Source organism: Kogia breviceps, chromosome 19 (assembly GCF_026419965.1).
Source record: "Kogia breviceps isolate mKogBre1 chromosome 19, mKogBre1 haplotype 1, whole genome shotgun sequence".
Classification (NCBI taxonomy): Eukaryota; Metazoa; Chordata; class Mammalia; order Artiodactyla; family Physeteridae; genus Kogia; species Kogia breviceps.
In genome coordinates, this window is record NC_081328.1 from 48,456,697 (window position 1) to 48,472,211 (window position 15,515).

The following is a 15,515-nucleotide window of genomic DNA, read 5'->3' on the forward strand; positions in this document are numbered from 1 at the left end:
TGGGGCCATAGAGAAAGGGCATTTTCAGGAGTCTCCTGTGCGGTATCAGCAAGGCTTGACTCCATCCCAGTGGCGGCCACCAGGTCCTGGCCTTCTGCCTGTGGCCCTGCCAGACCTAATAACCCCTGCCCAGGGCCCTCTTGGCCTCTCCCTGTGCTGGGCTTGGGGAGGCCCAGGTGAAGAGAGCTACAGGCTCCTCGGAGGGTGCGAGGATGGGAGATATGCTGTCCCACCCAGAGGGGCCGGCTGCTGCCTTGAAAGGTGGAGGGGGACCCATGACGGCCAAGGTGACGCAGAGATGGGGAGGGCGCAGAAACAAAGCGGCCGAGGGCAGTTGCGGGAGGGAAGGGAGCTGCTGTTTCTCTTTTCCCTGCATTTGAGAATCAAAGGCAAAGATTGCTTTAAAAAAGAAGAAGCAAGTAAAGTCCCTTGGAAGGCGGTGCAGGCTGCGTGGACCGCTGTGATAAATGGTGGGAAGGCCTCCATCTCGCCTCGGGGCAGCCAATGTGCTGTTGCACTCTGGGGTTTCTCTGCACATCTTACAATTTCACAGTCATTGAACCCATTTATCTGCCTCTGTCTGCAGCTGTGCTTGGGGGCAAGGGGGGCTCTTTTCTTACTTGTGTCCTGCCCCCATCACCCCATTTCTCCCACCTGACCCTCAGCTGCTCCCCTAAGGGCCTCTGGGGTGGGATGCAGAGGCAGAAGGACCCTGGATCTTGGAGACACACAGTGGGCTCGGTTCTGCTATTAGGAAGGGCCCAAGGCGGGACAGAAAGAACAGCCCAGCCCCAGACGCCCCAGCTTCGTCAGCACCCTCCCGTGGTGCCCCCACTCAACCCCTGCCCCGCCCAGGGCTCCCCATCTCCTCTGAGCGCCAGCTGGGCCTTTCCTGTGGCTGTTTCACCGCTAGGTCGCGCTGACCGCTGCCCTCTGCTGGCCCAGAGTCAGCATTGCATGCCCCTCTCCCACTAGTTTTCCAAGTCTGGGGTGAGTCCGTTAGTCACCTGTACCCAGGAGCAGCTGAGGGCACAGGTCTGTGGGAGGCACGGGGTGGAGGGGGGTGACAGGGGCACCGGGCCCACCCTTACCACTGTATGGAAGAGCCACAGCTTATTGTAGCCAGAGGGTGGGGCTCAGACTTATGAAGAATCAGCAGATGCACTGTGGGTTCTGCCTTGATTCAGGGGCACAGATGGGCCCTCTGAAGGTGAAGCACAGGCTTATTTTCTGCAAGGAAGACTGGGACCAAGGGAGGAGGAGGACAGCAGGACAGCTGGGGAGGGGGCTGAGCTGTTGGGGTCTCCAGGTCCCGGGCTTGGGGGGAGGAGCCCACAAGTGTCCCCGAAAAGCCCAAAGGCAGCTGCCCCATGTTGCCCGTCAGGAATGAGGGCATGTACAGGCCAGATCAGGATTCTCAGAGACTTGCTACCTCGCTCCCACCCCACCAGCTGTTCCTCCTCAGACGCCTCCCTGCTAAAGATGGGCCCCTGGGAGCGGGGGGGTCAGCACTTGTTGGTAAAGCCCCAGGAACAGGCGCAGGACCCACACTCGGGCTCAGAGAACACACGCTTGTCAGAACTGGGCCTGCCACGCGTGGGATGGCCAACCTGCTGAGCCCCAGGCACACGAGACGACGGTAGCTTCAAACCCACAAATGGGCTCTGACACCCTGTGCTTCCTCTCAACACAGGAACACAGAGCTGAGTGTGAGGGGCCTTTGAACAAGATGCTCCCACACCCCTGCAGCCCTCCAGGCCCCCTGCCAGCTCACCACCTGGGAGTGTGCCCAGGAGCTGGTGACATCCCCTCCCCTCCCCTGTGGCATCCGCTGAGTGCAGGAGTTGGGGGAGAGGCCCTTTCCTTCCAGAAAGGATGACGAGGGTGGCCATCGAGGGCAGGCACTCAGGAGTCCAGTGACATGTCCGGCCACTGGCCTTGGTGAGGCTGTGCCCCTCGGGGTGCCTTGCTCAGCCACAGCACGAGGCCTCGGTCACAGTGACCTCGCCCTGCTCGCTGTCCAGGCTCCAGGAGGCTTGTGGGACTGGTCGGCCTCTGTCCACCAGAAGCAAACGGGCAGTTCCTGGGGATCCATGGAAAGTGCTCTCCGGCACCCCTCCTCTCAGCTGCCTTGTAGCGTGTCTCTGCGGCTCAGCCTCTCGCCGCCGGCCGGCTGCCTCTGCTTCTCCAGCCACGTGGGAGACCACAGCCACTGGGATGTCCATTTGTGCAAAGTCCAACCCAGGCCTCGAGGACCCTGCCCTCCCCGCTTCACTCTCTGTAGGCCCCCAGGCCGTCGTCTGCAGCCCTGTCCTGGAAGCAGACCCCCAGACAAAGGTTCAGATTCAAGCAGTGTATTGGGCTGGTGATCCCAGAAGACCCGGGAGGAGAGCCGGGACTTGAGACAGGAAGAGGAAAGAAGCAATAAAAGGTGTTTCTCGGCCCGTTATGCCCACAAGGGGCAGAGACACGAGGGGGCAGAGGAGCCCCACGGGAGGGAGCGGCGTCTGTCCACCCACCCCACCCGTCACCGGCTCTGCTCCTGGATACTAACGCTGCACAGCACACAGAGGACCGTGGGCCCCGCCCCCGGGCCATGATGAGCCAACCAGGCCCCTCGTCAGACCTCCCCGCACTCACCACGCCCAGCCTGCCTTTGGCTCCGGGGCTTCAGCAGGGACCAACCAGGCCGAAGGGCAGCCTGGCTGCGAGCTTGGAGCTTGGGCCACAGCCCTGTTGAAGTCCCCAGGGAGGAACCTCGCGCACGCCACCAGCCCAACCTGCTTGTTGCACTGCACCGCCTCGGGGCCTCTTCACGGCCTTGAGCTCTCGGGGAGCCGGTGGGAGGTGGGGGTCCTTGCTTTGTGGCAGCTTTGTTCCCTGAGACCTGAGTCTTTAAGAGTCCCTGTTGACCGACATTTGGGTCCAAAATGAGGACCAGCAATGAAGCACTGGACGTGGCCACCCCTGAGCCTTGGAAGATGCAGAGCCCCAGAGCAGGGTTAGAAGAAGAGGCAGGCAGCCCCGGGGAGGCCTCCCTGGGGGGGCAGCACCTCCACGGATATGTGTGCCGCGGTGGCTTCTGGAACCTCTCCACTTTCTCATCGGCCTGGAAACCCCAAATGGCGCCCGTGGTCCCAGAACTCGGGCTGTCAGGGAAGCAGTGCGCTCGTCACCTCAAGGACCGTGATAGCCAAGGGACCGCTGAGGTCAGACCTCAGTGGACAGGCCGAGCCACGGTGGGAGGACGCACTGGGCCAGGGAGGCCTGGCCCTGCGATGGTGCTGCAGACACAGCTCGGGGAAAGGCCCGGAAGTGGGACCTGAGGCTGAGGTGCTGCTGTGCCATGTCTGCTGCGAGTCCCAGGATGGGGACGTCCAAGGGGCTTGGGGAAGACCTGGCGCTTAGATCGTCCCCTGCTGTGGGATGGGAGCTGAAGGGGGCACCTCCCAGCCCGGGTCCTCTTCCCACAGCAGACAGACGACGCGGCACAGACGGACAGCCAGCCGCTCCATCCCTCCGACCCCACAGAGAAGCAGCAGCCCAAGCGGCTACACGTCTCCAACATCCCCTTCCGGTTCAGGGACCCCGACCTGCGGCAAATGTTCGGGGTGAGTGTGTGCGGCCCCTCCATCTGCGCTCCCACCCCCAGCGCACAGCTCAGGCGTCAGAGAGGCCCCCTGGGTTTCCTGCCTCCCGTTGCCCTGTGGGTCCAGCCCTACCCGAGCCTGTGGGGTAGGAGGGAGGAGGAGGGACGCAGGCTCGGGGTAGAGAGACCTGTGTGGCTGCCACCCCCACCCCCTGCCCCTCAGGCCCAGGCCAGTGCGAGTCAGGTTATCACTCCGCTGGCCCCTGCTTCTGATGAGGGCTCCGGGGACCCCTGTGCCCCCAGAGGGCGCCCAGAGCGGCAGCCCAGCCTCCTGGCCTCACCCAGCAGCCCTGCCTGTCCTGTGTGCCTGGGGCCCAGGCACTCAACCTCTCTGGGCATCCTCCAGGCCCCAGGGGTGGGGCGACAGGAGAGCACACGATGGGAAGCAAGTGCGCCGCATTCCATTCCTGGATTCTCCCTGTCTGTTCCTAGACTTTGCTCTGTAGGATTTCAGCCAGTTGCAGTGTTACTGTGAGATCCTGCAGGGAGGCCCCTAAGTCCCGTGGTGACTTTATTCTGTCACTTGATTTGAACACCTAGCAGGTGCTGACACCCACCGGGTGCCCGGGCTGCCCCGTGGGCAGGTGAGGAGGGGGCAGCAGCCAGGGTTCAGCCCCGGCCACAGAGGACACATGCGCCTGGCCGGTCTTCCCTCCCTTTCTTCCCTCTCCCACCCCAAACTCTCCTCCCCCCGCCTGGCCTGTGCCCACTCCCCACTTCTGCCGCAAGTCAGGCAGGCTCTGGGCCCTGAACCCCAGCCCTCCCCTCATGCCACCCACCACCCCAGGTGGGATTTGTCAGGCAAACAGGAGGTGGCCTCGGGATGGACTCAGCACCCACACCTGCCCTTGCCCCAGATATCCACTTCCCTTCCTGGGGGCCAGGCCCCACTGGATTTGGGGTTAGACCCAGTAGGGTGCAGGCAGGATGTAGCATCGCTGGAAGATGAGAATTCTGCCCCCTCTTGGCCCTGGGCCTGGGCAGCTGCCAAACCTCTCTGAGCCCGGGGCCCCCACTCAAAGCAGCTGCTATTACGATGTTATTAGGTCAGTTCACTTGGACGCCCTTCCAGTCCCTACATCACGGGCCTCTGCACACTCAGTCCCTACAGGCCGCCCAGGGGCACCCATGGTCCCTGCAGGGCGCCCATGAGCTCACTCGCCCCTGCAGCACAGCAGCACCATCCTCCCTCCCCAGTACTTGGCAGGGTTGGCATTGCCTCACTATCTGGTTCCATGTCCCTCCCTGCCCACGTGACACCCACCTCCCGAACGTTACAGGGTGAAGGGGAAACTCATCAACTGTATGCACTGGAGACCTCAGGACAGGCCCCTCGGGACCTCAACTGGGATTTTAGGGGACCTGGTTCCCAGGTTCCTGGTCTCACATGCCAGTGAGAGAGACAAGGCTGCCCCTTGGGAGTTCCAGGCCAGCGATGGGGCAGGAAGGGGGCAGTCAGAGCGTCTGGGCCCAGCTGACTGGTATGTCCTGGTCAGGCAGAGGGGCCTGGGCTCACTGCACCCTGCCCCCCACACAGCCCAGCCCCAAACAGCACAGGCAGCAGGCAGTACAGGGTCCCTCCCTAGCTCTTCGTCTCTTCCAGGGGTTCCTCTCCCCACCAGCACCCCACCTTTTGAGAAGGACTTATCCAGAACCCACGTGTGTGAATTAGGGCTGGGTGTTAGCAACTTGCGGCAAAGTCCCAGCAGGGAGAGGAGAGGAATGCTGGTGACCCCGCAGATGGGACCAGTGTCCTGGCAGGAAAAGCTCTCTGCACAGGAAGGTGGGGAGGGATGTCCCCCACCCCACGCCAGGCTACCCAAGAGCACCTTCTTGTCCCCGCAGGAGGCGGAAAGGGGGCCGGGGGCAGAGGACCAGACACAGGCAGGGGGCAAGGGTCCCATGGAGAGCAGGCAAGCCGGGCCAGCAGTCTTAACACACCCTCTCCTGTCTCCCCCACCCCCATCTCTGTCTCTGCAGCAATTCGGAAAAATTTTAGACGTGGAGATCATTTTTAACGAGCGGGGCTCCAAGGTGGGTGCCGCCCAGAGGCCGCCACCATTACAGCGCCCGGCTGTAGGTCCCGCCAGGCTAACGTGTGAAATGTGCGTTTCCTTCCTGGAGAGCTCCGAGCCTGAGGACCCCTGAGCGACACGGGTGCTTGTACTCCCCGCTCCTCCGCCCGCCCCACCCTCCCCACCCCGCTGTCTGTGTTGTCGCTGCCGCTGCTGAGGCTTCCTTCTCTCTAAGTCGCCAGGACCTCTCTGTCTGCACTTGGAGCCCCGGCCCCTGGGCCTGGGTCCCCAGCCTTCGAGCTGCTCTCCTGGAGCTGTTCAGAGACTCGGTGGAGGGCCTGCGGGGGGCAGGCGGGAGGGTGCCCGCTCCTGGACGGGAAGACCCCCCCCTGCCCCAGTTAGGGCTCCTGGGGTGATGATGGGTGAGGCTGCCCCCACTCTGGGTCCAGAAGCCCAGCCTTGGCCCCCCAGGTGGGGTGAGGGCAACAGTCCTGGCCCCTGGTCAGGTCAGCATCTCTCTTATAGCTCTGGCCTGTCCCCTCAAGTGCCAGGCGGTCAGCTCAGGTCAGGCTCAGGCCAGGCCAGCAGCTGCCCCACCCCCGGGGCCGTACGTCTCCCGGGCGTCCTGCCAGTGGCACCAGGACAGACCTCTGGGCTGCCCGAGTCTCTCCTTCAACTCACCTGACTCAATCCCTCTCTCTCTCTCTCTCCCCCCGCCCCCCATTGCCCTGCCCTCCCCCGCTCCCCACGCCTCCTTTTTTTTCCTTTTTCTCATCCTATGTCTTTCTCTCCATGTCTGTCCTTCTCCGCTCACAGGGTTTTGGGTTTGTAACTTTTGAAACTAGCTCAGATGCTGACCGAGCCCGGGAGAAGCTGAATGGGACGATCGTAGAGGGACGGAAAATTGAGGTGCTCAGATAAGTGTGCTGCGGCAGGGACGCCCTTGAGAGCCACCTCCGGTCACCCTGGGCCCCGACCCAGCCCCGCTGCTGCCGTGCAGAGAGCCGGCCCAGGGCCCCATGGCAGGGCCAAGCTGAGACCGGAGCCGAGCCCACCACCTGCCACCCCTTTTGGGTCTAGACCTCAGGCTCACCCAAGGGCCCCCCACCCTGCCCTCTCCCTCTCCCTCCTGGAAAAGGTCCCCAGCTGTGGGGCTCAGCCAGACACTGGGAGGAGCCCCAGAAGTCGCGTCTCCGAGGCTTGGCGGCTCCAAGGACCTCAACCAGCCCGGTCTGCCCATGGTTGGGAGGAGGTCATTAATCTCACCAAGGAGCCGCAGCTGCCCCGTTCCGCCCTCCCCATGCTGCCCCGACCTGCAGTTTGCCCCTTGCCTTTATCCCCCAGAGGGTGGGCAGCCGTACGCGGCCAGAGCCTAGAAAGGGATCCAGCCCAGAGGCGCAGAGGGGAGAGAAGGCGAGGGGTCCCCCGACACTCCCCCCTCCACCACCCCTTCTGGGGGGCTGCGTGTGCCCTGCTCAGTGCTGAGGCTCTGGTGTCTGGGAGCTGGGCTTCCTGAGCAGGGCGGGCAGCGAGGGTGGCCAGGGAGGGATGGGTCAATGGCCAGTGCGGAGCCACTGGAAGAGCGGTGGAAGGACCTGAGGGAGGGTTTCCAGAAACAGAAGGAGTGCCAGAGGCTCCAGCCCAGCATGCAGCAGCACAGGCTGCGGCCCCAGGCCCCGCCCTGGGGGCTCACACTGACGGGGGCGGGGAGGCAGTACGGCCCAGACCCCTCCCTCGAGCTCCACACCTGCCCTGTTTTCTGCTGCCTCCTCAGAGGCGCTCCTCCTTCCTACACCCCAGCCCAGTCCTCTGGGCAGCCTGACCACGGCCTTAGACGTCTGCACAGTAGGACCCACTCCCTTGGTACCTACCTGCTCCTCCCCCATTGGCCTTGCCCCACCACCACGGGCACGTGTGCCCCCCACCCCCGCAGAAAGCTCTCTGCTGGCCTCAAGGGAAAGGGATGCTGTGGGGGCCATTCTGTTAGCTGCGCTTGAGAGCACTTTGGGGAGAGGCCACCAGCTGCTCCAGTGGCCTTGGGTGGCCAGAGAGAGGCTGGGCTCGGTGTGTGGGAACAGTCCTGTGAACGGGACTGGACCCAATGCCTAAGCCGAGGGCCCGGGGCCTGGGCCAGGCTGGGCACCAGCCAGTGCTGGGAACGGTGATGGCCCAGGTTCTCAGCCAGGGGGTGAGGGGGCGGGCAGCACTCGGAGAGAGCAGGCCAGGGAGGAAGGCAGGCCATGGTGGGGGGCCAGGCGAGCAGTGGCGGCAGTCCTGTGCCTCGACTGGGTGTCCCAGGGCCTCCTCCCCAGCCCCCAGCCCCCTCCGAGGCAGCCACGGAGGAGAAGTTCAGAGCAGGACCAGGCGGCCAGTGGCCTACAGGCTAATGTTCCCCTCAGCCTCTCCCTCCCTCTCTCTGGGCAGGTCAATAACGCCACGGCCCGAGTCATGACCAACAAGAAGACTGCCAACCCCTATACCAACGGTAAGTGGCCCAAGACCCCAGGGAGGCTGCAGGGGCCACCAGTGGGGACAGGGCCCAGGAGGAGCCCAGGCTGCTGGAGGCTGGCCTCTCTGGATGCTGAGCGCCTCCTCGTGTCCCAGCTCTGCCGCGGGCAGAAGGGGGTGGGTCAGCGAGGCAGGAGGAGAGCTGGGGCCACCCGCCTCCACCCACACAGCTGGTGAGACCCCAGTGCTTTCCCCGAGCGTGGCCGCTCCCAGAGGCCGAGGACAGGCTTCAGGCGCAGGGGGAAGGTGGCCACTTCCCGGACCGTTCCTTATTTTCTAAGTGCCGAGGCTAGAGGCGTTCAGTATTTAATGAGTATGATGACAGTTCGAGGGACAGCCCCCCACCGCCCGCCCCTGGGCCTTGGAAACACGGAAAGGTTGAGGCCCCGCTGGCCGTAGCGTGCGTCAGCTGAGCGATGCGCCCGCGTACACCTGGACCCGACAGTAAGCAGAGGCGGCCAGTCTTCTTTGACACAAAGCTGCTGATGCTAAACGCTGGCTGCAGGGAGTGGAGGGACGGCGCTCAGCCGCTGTGTGACTTAACTCCACCAGGCAAGGATTGGTGCGCGGACTGGTTTGAGTGTAGCTGGAAACTCTCTGGGGCCTTTTGGAGTTTGTTCCTCTAGCCAGGGAGCAGCAGCCCTGCTCCACCAGGACAAGTCTCCTGGCAGGGCGTGGGCTTTGCTTCCCACCCCCACTAGCAGGGAAGAGTGGACTGAGCCACCCCCAGACCCTCTTGTCCCGGTCTGATCAGATAGACATGGAGTCAGGGGGCCGGCCAGCATGGAAAACCTAGGGCAGGACAGTGGGCGGATCTGCCACCTGACTCGCCAGCTGGGCCCCCCAGTGTGTCCTCCTGCGGCAGGGCTGGGGCACTGGCCAGACCCCATCTAGACTAGATTATTGTCGCTCCCATCCTGCTTTTCTGAGGACTATCAAAGCTCAAATTCTTTCTAAAAATCTGGGGGCTCCCCGGCTTTGCGCCTGTCCTGAGCACACGCTGTGTATGACTTCAGTGACCTGGTGGTCAGCACAGGAAGGGAAGAGGTAGACGTTTTTACAGGGTCAGGGTGATCCTGGGGGCTGCGCAGCCTCTCCCGAGAGCCACACAGCCCTGCTTTCTGGGAAGACCTGAGGATGTTGAGGAACATGGGATTCAGGAGAGAATCCATCCCTGAACAACTGCACCCTTAGCCCGGAATGGGCACAGAACCGAGGCCAGTTGAACGACGGGGAGTGGAGAGAGGGAGAAACCTCTGCCCACTTCGGTGGCAAACATGGTTTCATTTAAACATCTTAGTTGGCCTGGGCAAGAGTGACAAGGGCTGCCGTGGGCCAGCCCTGGGTTCCCTGCAGTTGGCAGTGAAGCCCAGCTCATGGGCTCTGTTGACTGAAGCTTGACTCTGCTTAACACTCCAGAGGACTCACATTCATCAGTCAGTCAGAGGGGCAGAAATTTCCACTTCAGGAAATAGACTCACAAGGTTTGACCAGGTGCTACTATTTGCTGAAGAAACAAAGGATCCACCCAGGTGGGTCCCAGACAGTGAATTGGGGCCAGAGCAACAGGTGGAGGCACCCAGGATTCCAGAATTAGCAGAGGGGGAGGTGCCAGGGCCATCCGAAGGAGAAGTGCAGCCTCTCTGACTGCACCCAGAAGAGCTGCCCGATGGGACCTAAGGGAGGTGGGCTTTGGGTCACTGGTTCAGGACTCTGCTCCATCGTGTATTTTTACTAAGAAAACTCAGTTCTTGGGACTGGAGGTCTTCCCAGAAGATGAAGTGTTTCTTCCCTCCTGACCTGGTATTTATAGAAGATTCCAGAGGCCTAGCAGTAGCGTTCAGACACAGACATCTGTGCTGGTCGTGTGATGGTGGACCAGAGATGAAAGGCGACCCACAGCCTCATGGAGAGTGTGGAGAACGGGTCCCCAGGAACAAGGCCCCAGAAACTCTGTCCTGGACACCTCCCAGCCAACCCAGCAGTGGGGCTGTTAGAATCTGGGCTTGAGACGTGGAGCTGGGCTGGGGGTGTGCTGCAAAGATAAGATCCTGATGCGCTGAGGGGCCAGGGGCTGGGCCTGGTCAGGTGAGCTGACCCCACCCTCACTTCCTGACCACCTGGAGCTGGTACAAGCTCAGCTGGCTGGTTTCTACCCCGAGAGCCTCAGGTGGGAGTAGGCCTTCACCTGTGCACCTGGGTCTTTGGTGGGAGAGGATGACCAACCAGCCTGCCCACCTGCAGGGCAGAAGAGGCTGTGGGGGCCAGGGAGTGGCCAGGAACGTGGGTCTGGCATCCCACAGGTGGTCTGGCTCTGACGCTCTCCAGCCCTGTGATTCAAGGCTGCCGCACCTCCCTGAGCCTCCATTTGCTCATCTGTAAGATGGGAGGTTGTGACACCTTCCTCCGTTGGATGGGTCTAGGACAGTGTGGCATATGGTAAAGTGGTCAGAGGCTGCTAGCTGTCCTTCTCGTTATCCCTAATCCCAAGGCCCGTCCTCCCCACCTCTTCCCCCGGCAGCCCTCCCACCGGCTGCTTTGGGGGAAAACAGACACAGGATAGCAAAAGCAGGACTCAGCACTGAGAAAGGGAGCCCCTCGGGAGCCCCGACCCAGGACAGAGACGGGCAGGAGGTGAAGGAGGTCGCCGTGGCTGAGGCCAAGCACCTTTACGGCAGCCTCTGACCCTCCTGGAAGGCAGCCAGGTGCCCACATGAGACAGCTCCCATGAAATTGGGCTGTCAGGCACTGAAGTACCCAGGCCACCAGCAGCCCCCATCCCAGCTGGGGGCCTACAGACGTTGCATAATAATGCGTTCCACTTCCCTCCTAATGAATGCTCTTCTGCGGACACTGCAGACCCCAAGCTGCTGGGGCCAGTGCCCCAGAACAGGGAGGGCCTGGGGCAGGCTGGGGAAGGCAGAAACGTGAAAAGAATCAAGACACCAGGCGGATCGTTAGGAGTGACTGGGTCTCTGTCAGGCAGCAGAAGGTACTCAGCCAGTGAGGCTGCAGCATCCCAAGAGGGGCCCAGGGACTGTGTTCCCGCCTAATGCATCTACCCTGACTGCAGACGGAGGGGGTCCCGCCCATCCTCTGCAGTGGCCACGGCCTCGGAATGTCCCAGTGGGGCTCATCCTGGAGTCTTTGGGGTTCCCAAGCATAGTGTGAGGTGGGGAGACAATGGGGAAGACAGTGATTGGGTTTCTCTGCTTCTCTTCTAGGCTGGAAGCTAAACCCGGTGGTAGGGGCAGTTTACGGACCTGAATTCTATGCGGGTAAAGGCTGGAGCCGCGGCGCGGGCTGGGGCGGGCCTAGCCGGGTATTGGGCGGTCGTTGGCCAGGCGTCCTGGGCGGGAGGACGTGGCCAGGGGCGTGGCTAGGCGGGGACGTTTTCCGGGTGGGCGTGACCAGGTCGGGCGTGGTGGGCGTGGCCATGTCGGTGTAGCCGGATGCGGCCATGGTCAGGCCTCAGCCCTCCTGCCTCCTCTCCTTCCCTTAGCCTTCCCTCTCACACTGTCTCCTCTCCGACGCCCTTTCCTGCAGTGACGGGGTTCCCCTACCCCACAACCGGCACAGCCGTTGCCTACAGGGGCGCGCACCTACGGGGCCGGGGCAGGGCTGTGTACAATACGTTTCGGGCTGCGCCGCCCCCGCCCCCCATCCCGACTTACGGAGCGTGAGTACCTGGGGCGCACGGGGAGGGAGGCTTGGAGAACGGCCCCGGGGGCGTGGGGAGGGGGGCGTGGTGCAGCCAGAGGGGCTAGGCAGCCTTTCCAGCACTGTGGCGCGGGGGTGGGGGGCGGTGGGAACCCCAAACTTCACACTGCAGTCGCTTCCATGTCAGTACACCCACTTCCGCCCTGCCACCGGCTCTCAGGGTCGCTGGCATGTGAGGGACGTTTAGGGCCCCAGCACCTTGCCCAATGCTTTAATGGGTGGTGGTCGGCCCTGGAGCGCAGTGGGCCTTCTCTAAGCCCTCCCTGGTCCGTTCCCCGGGGCCCGGGCCCTCCGACCCTAATGGGGGGGATACAGCTGCCTGGGGTGGAGCAGGGGAAGGGTAAGCAAGGTGGGCCGATGGGCCCCTGGGTTTGTGGGAGAAAGGAGCTGACCAGCAAGGGTGTTACTCTATTGTTATACCAAAACAGGGCACTGGAGCAAACGCTTGTTAAAATGCCAGTCCCATGGGCAGGGCTGGCACCCTGCCCCCTCCCTCCTCAGCAGACACCGGAGCCGGCCTACCCCACCTCTCCAGCGTTCCCACCACTTTCTTGTCCGTTTGCTTCCAGGGTCGTGTATCAGGATGGCTTTTATGGTGCTGAGATTTATGTAAGTGCAGCCCCGGGGGAGGGAGGGTGGGATCTGGCGTTTCGTATGTGTCAGTGAACAGTCAGTGTCTCCCACTCTCCCTGCCCCACTCCCCCCACCCCCTCCCGTCCTGGGAGCCCAGGGGGCGACCTCAGCACAGATAAACCTGGGTTATCTGTGCTCAGGGTGCGAGTAGCAATGGATCCCCCAGCAGCCCGATGAGCCAGGCGTGTTCTCTCCGTTTCACAAGGTGTCAGTTGTATTATGGGGACAGTGGGTGAATCTCCCATATCCCTAACAGTATTGGGGTCACTGAGTGAGCCCCCCTAGGCACCCTGTGTCTATTGCAGAGGCCAGAGAGAGACCAGGAGGTAGAGGTTCCAGGGCAGACCCCTTGATGGGATCCTGTCTCCTCTCTTCTTTTATGGGGCTGCACTTAACTGCTTCCTCTAGCTAGGAGCCCTTGCTGACGACCCCCCACCCCCACCCCACACAAGACCTCATTTCCATCCTGGGTGGTCGCCTGTAATTCAGCAATCCATTGGTCAGGGCTAAGACGTGGTCTGAGTTAATGCCCTTTGCCCTTGTCCCATCCCAGCGTCCAGGATAGCACCGAGTCTCCATACCCATCAGCATCAAAGTCAGGGGTACGCTGGCCTGGTGGCAACTCTGTGAGCACCTACCGTGTGCCAAAGCTTTGAACACAGCCAGACATATCATTGATGCTCACCCGTGTGTGTTGAACGCACAAATGGACGCATCAATGAATGAATGAATGAATGAGGTGAACAGAAACCCCACCTTGAACCATGCCACGAAACCAGAAGCCAGGTGCCCCCAGGCCTGCACCAGCTACCCCTCACCTGGCCAAGATGAAGGTTGAAATGCTGTGTCCAGCCCACTAAGCCCGTGTGCCGTGTCCTCCCCTTATCCTGCAGGGAGGCTATGCCGCCTACCGATACGCTCAGCCCGCAGCCGCCGCGGCCGCCTACAGCGACAGGTACCCGCGGTGGGCGGGGGCGGGGAGAAGATGGATGGGTCGTCGGGCTGGGCTGGGACAGACAGGAACCCTCACCCACAACACTCAGGGCCTGGCGGTGCCTCCCCTTGGTGGACGCAGGGTCTGGACAAAGGAGAGCAGGTCCACGTGAGCTTGGAGACCCCAAGCCAGCAAGCCCCAAACTTCTGTGATCTCTTCCTGCCTGCACAACAGGGGAGCCTTGAGACCCCCCGGTTCTCGGGTAGTGGACAGCTCCTCTGATGCCCAGCGCTGGAGGCCTAACCCCCCTCCCCAAGCTCTGGAGGCCCGAGTGAGAAAGGTAGTTAGGAGCCTTTGCTTCTGCTGAGGCACGCCTCTGACGCTTCTCAGCGCTCCCAGGCCTGAAACCCTTCAACCTCGAGAAAGAAAGGCAGAGTGTGTGCACCTTGGCAGAGGCCTCTGCCCACCTGAGAGCACACCCAGAGGCCCAAGGCGGGGTTATCTTTTGTTTTGAGGGCAGATCTTGGCGGGGGGCTGGCCTGTCACCTTTCCCTGTGGGCACTCGGCCTGTCGGCTGCAGAGCTGCAGGTTGGGGAAGCGTGCGGGCTCCAGTACCGGCCAGGTGGTGGGCGCTTCGTGGAGGGCAGCCATTGCGTGCCGGCTCTGGCCTGGGAACTGCCCAGCCCTCCCTCTCAGGGGCAGGCGGCACCTTTGGACCCACGCCTTCCTCGCAGCCTCACACTGCGTCTCGGCCTGTGGGTCTTGTCTGGGGCGCAGCAGGCCAGCGCTCAGGGTCAGCCTTCGCTGGACATGTTCAGAGGGTGACTGGCTGTGTTCCATCCAAACAGGCAGGAAGAAGAAGGGGGCGTGCAGGGGAGGGAGGGGCTTTGGGGCACCGTCTGGGAGGAGGCAGGAGACCTGCTGCCCCCCCCACCTGCCCCGTTGCCCACACCCCACCCCCTGTGCTCACCTCCCCAGTTATGGCAGAGTCTACGCGGCCGCTGACCCCTACCATCACACCATCGGCCCCGCGGCGACCTACAGCATTGGAACCATGGTAAGGAGGCTGGGGCCCGGCTGCCCTGAGCCGTGATGAGACAGCTCGCGCTGCAGCCGGTGGGGGGGGGGGGGGGGGTGAGGCAAGCCGGCAGGCCCTTAGGGGAATGACCCAGCCCCCGGCCTGGTGCCTGGAAGACAGAGGCCTGGATTTGAGTTGGGGGAGGACTTGCCCCTTTGTGCCCTCGTGGAATTAGAGGGAGGCAGGTCTTCCCAGACAGTAGGCTGCCCAGTAATGACGTGTGGTCATCTGGGAAGCATTCTGGTGTGGCTTGGTTTTCTGAGCCCTGTAACGAAAGTCCCGTCTGGGCCTTCCATTCCCCTCACCAGGAAAACCAAACAGAACCCTCCGGCAGAGGCTCCAGAGGCAGGCAGGGCCCTCCTCTTCCCCTCATGTGGGTGTGTCCGTGCCATGGTCCCTCTGTGTTCTGTCACCCCCTTGCTGTACCTTTTCTCACATCGAGGTGGGGAACAAGGGCTACCTGCTGTTTCTCACCCAAGCCCCAGCTCCGTGGCCCCTCCGTGGCTCCGGCTGAGTCTGCAGGCCCTCTCCTGGGGAGATGGGGCCTCTGACCAAGGGCCTGGGGCGGGGCGGAAGGGGCGCACTCCGGATGGGCTTGCTGAGGCCGGAGGTGTGTGGGCCAGTGTGTGTGCATGTGTGTCTGTGTGTGTGTGTGTGTGTGTGTGTGTGTGTGTGGCCAGCTGTTGACACATACAGCCCAGCTCATTCTGTACCCCCAAATCTGCTTGCAGTGGACACCTACCTCCCAGGCCCATCCCACCACCAACCCCAGGGGGTGTTAATGTCGGTTTTTAGCTAGCTTGGCATCCAGCATCAAAGATGAAAACATTTTTGCGGCGGTAAAGAGGGAGGAGGTTCAGAGACAATACGGACTTTTTTCTCATCTCCCTTGTTTTTGATTACTCCCTCCCAATTTTTGTTTTGTCTTTTTTGATGTTTAACGAGGCTCAGACATCCCAAGCAGCCTGCAGTGCCTGC

The 15,515-nt window shown here is 62.4% G+C and overlaps 1 protein-coding gene across 26 annotated transcripts in view; it reads left to right on the forward strand.

The window, feature by feature from the left end:
* The window catches only part of RBFOX3 (RNA binding fox-1 homolog 3), a 505,472-nt gene that overhangs the window by 485,783 nt on the left and 4,174 nt on the right, over positions 1-15,515 (forward strand). For 10 of the 26 annotated variants that reach the window (XR_010838272.1, XR_010838271.1, XR_010838270.1 and 7 more), the window contains 9 exons: positions 3,474-3,611; positions 5,630-5,683; positions 6,481-6,573; positions 8,089-8,149; positions 11,397-11,450; positions 11,719-11,851; positions 12,462-12,501; positions 13,419-13,480; positions 14,438-14,516. Coding sequence is in view for 22 of the 26 variants with exons in the window: in XM_067021693.1 (XP_066877794.1) it covers positions 3,474-3,611; positions 5,630-5,683; positions 6,481-6,573; positions 8,089-8,149; positions 11,397-11,450; positions 11,719-11,851; positions 12,462-12,501; positions 13,419-13,480; positions 14,438-14,516 (714 nt within the window). In the remaining 4 variants the exon portion in view is untranslated. Of the gene's footprint in view, positions 1-3,473; positions 3,612-5,629; positions 5,684-6,480; positions 6,574-8,088; positions 8,150-11,396; positions 11,451-11,718; positions 11,852-12,320; positions 12,502-13,418; positions 13,481-14,437; positions 14,517-15,515 lie in introns of all 26 variants that reach the window. The other 16 variants (XR_010838269.1, XM_067021684.1, XM_067021686.1 and 13 more) reach the window with 3 other exon arrangements.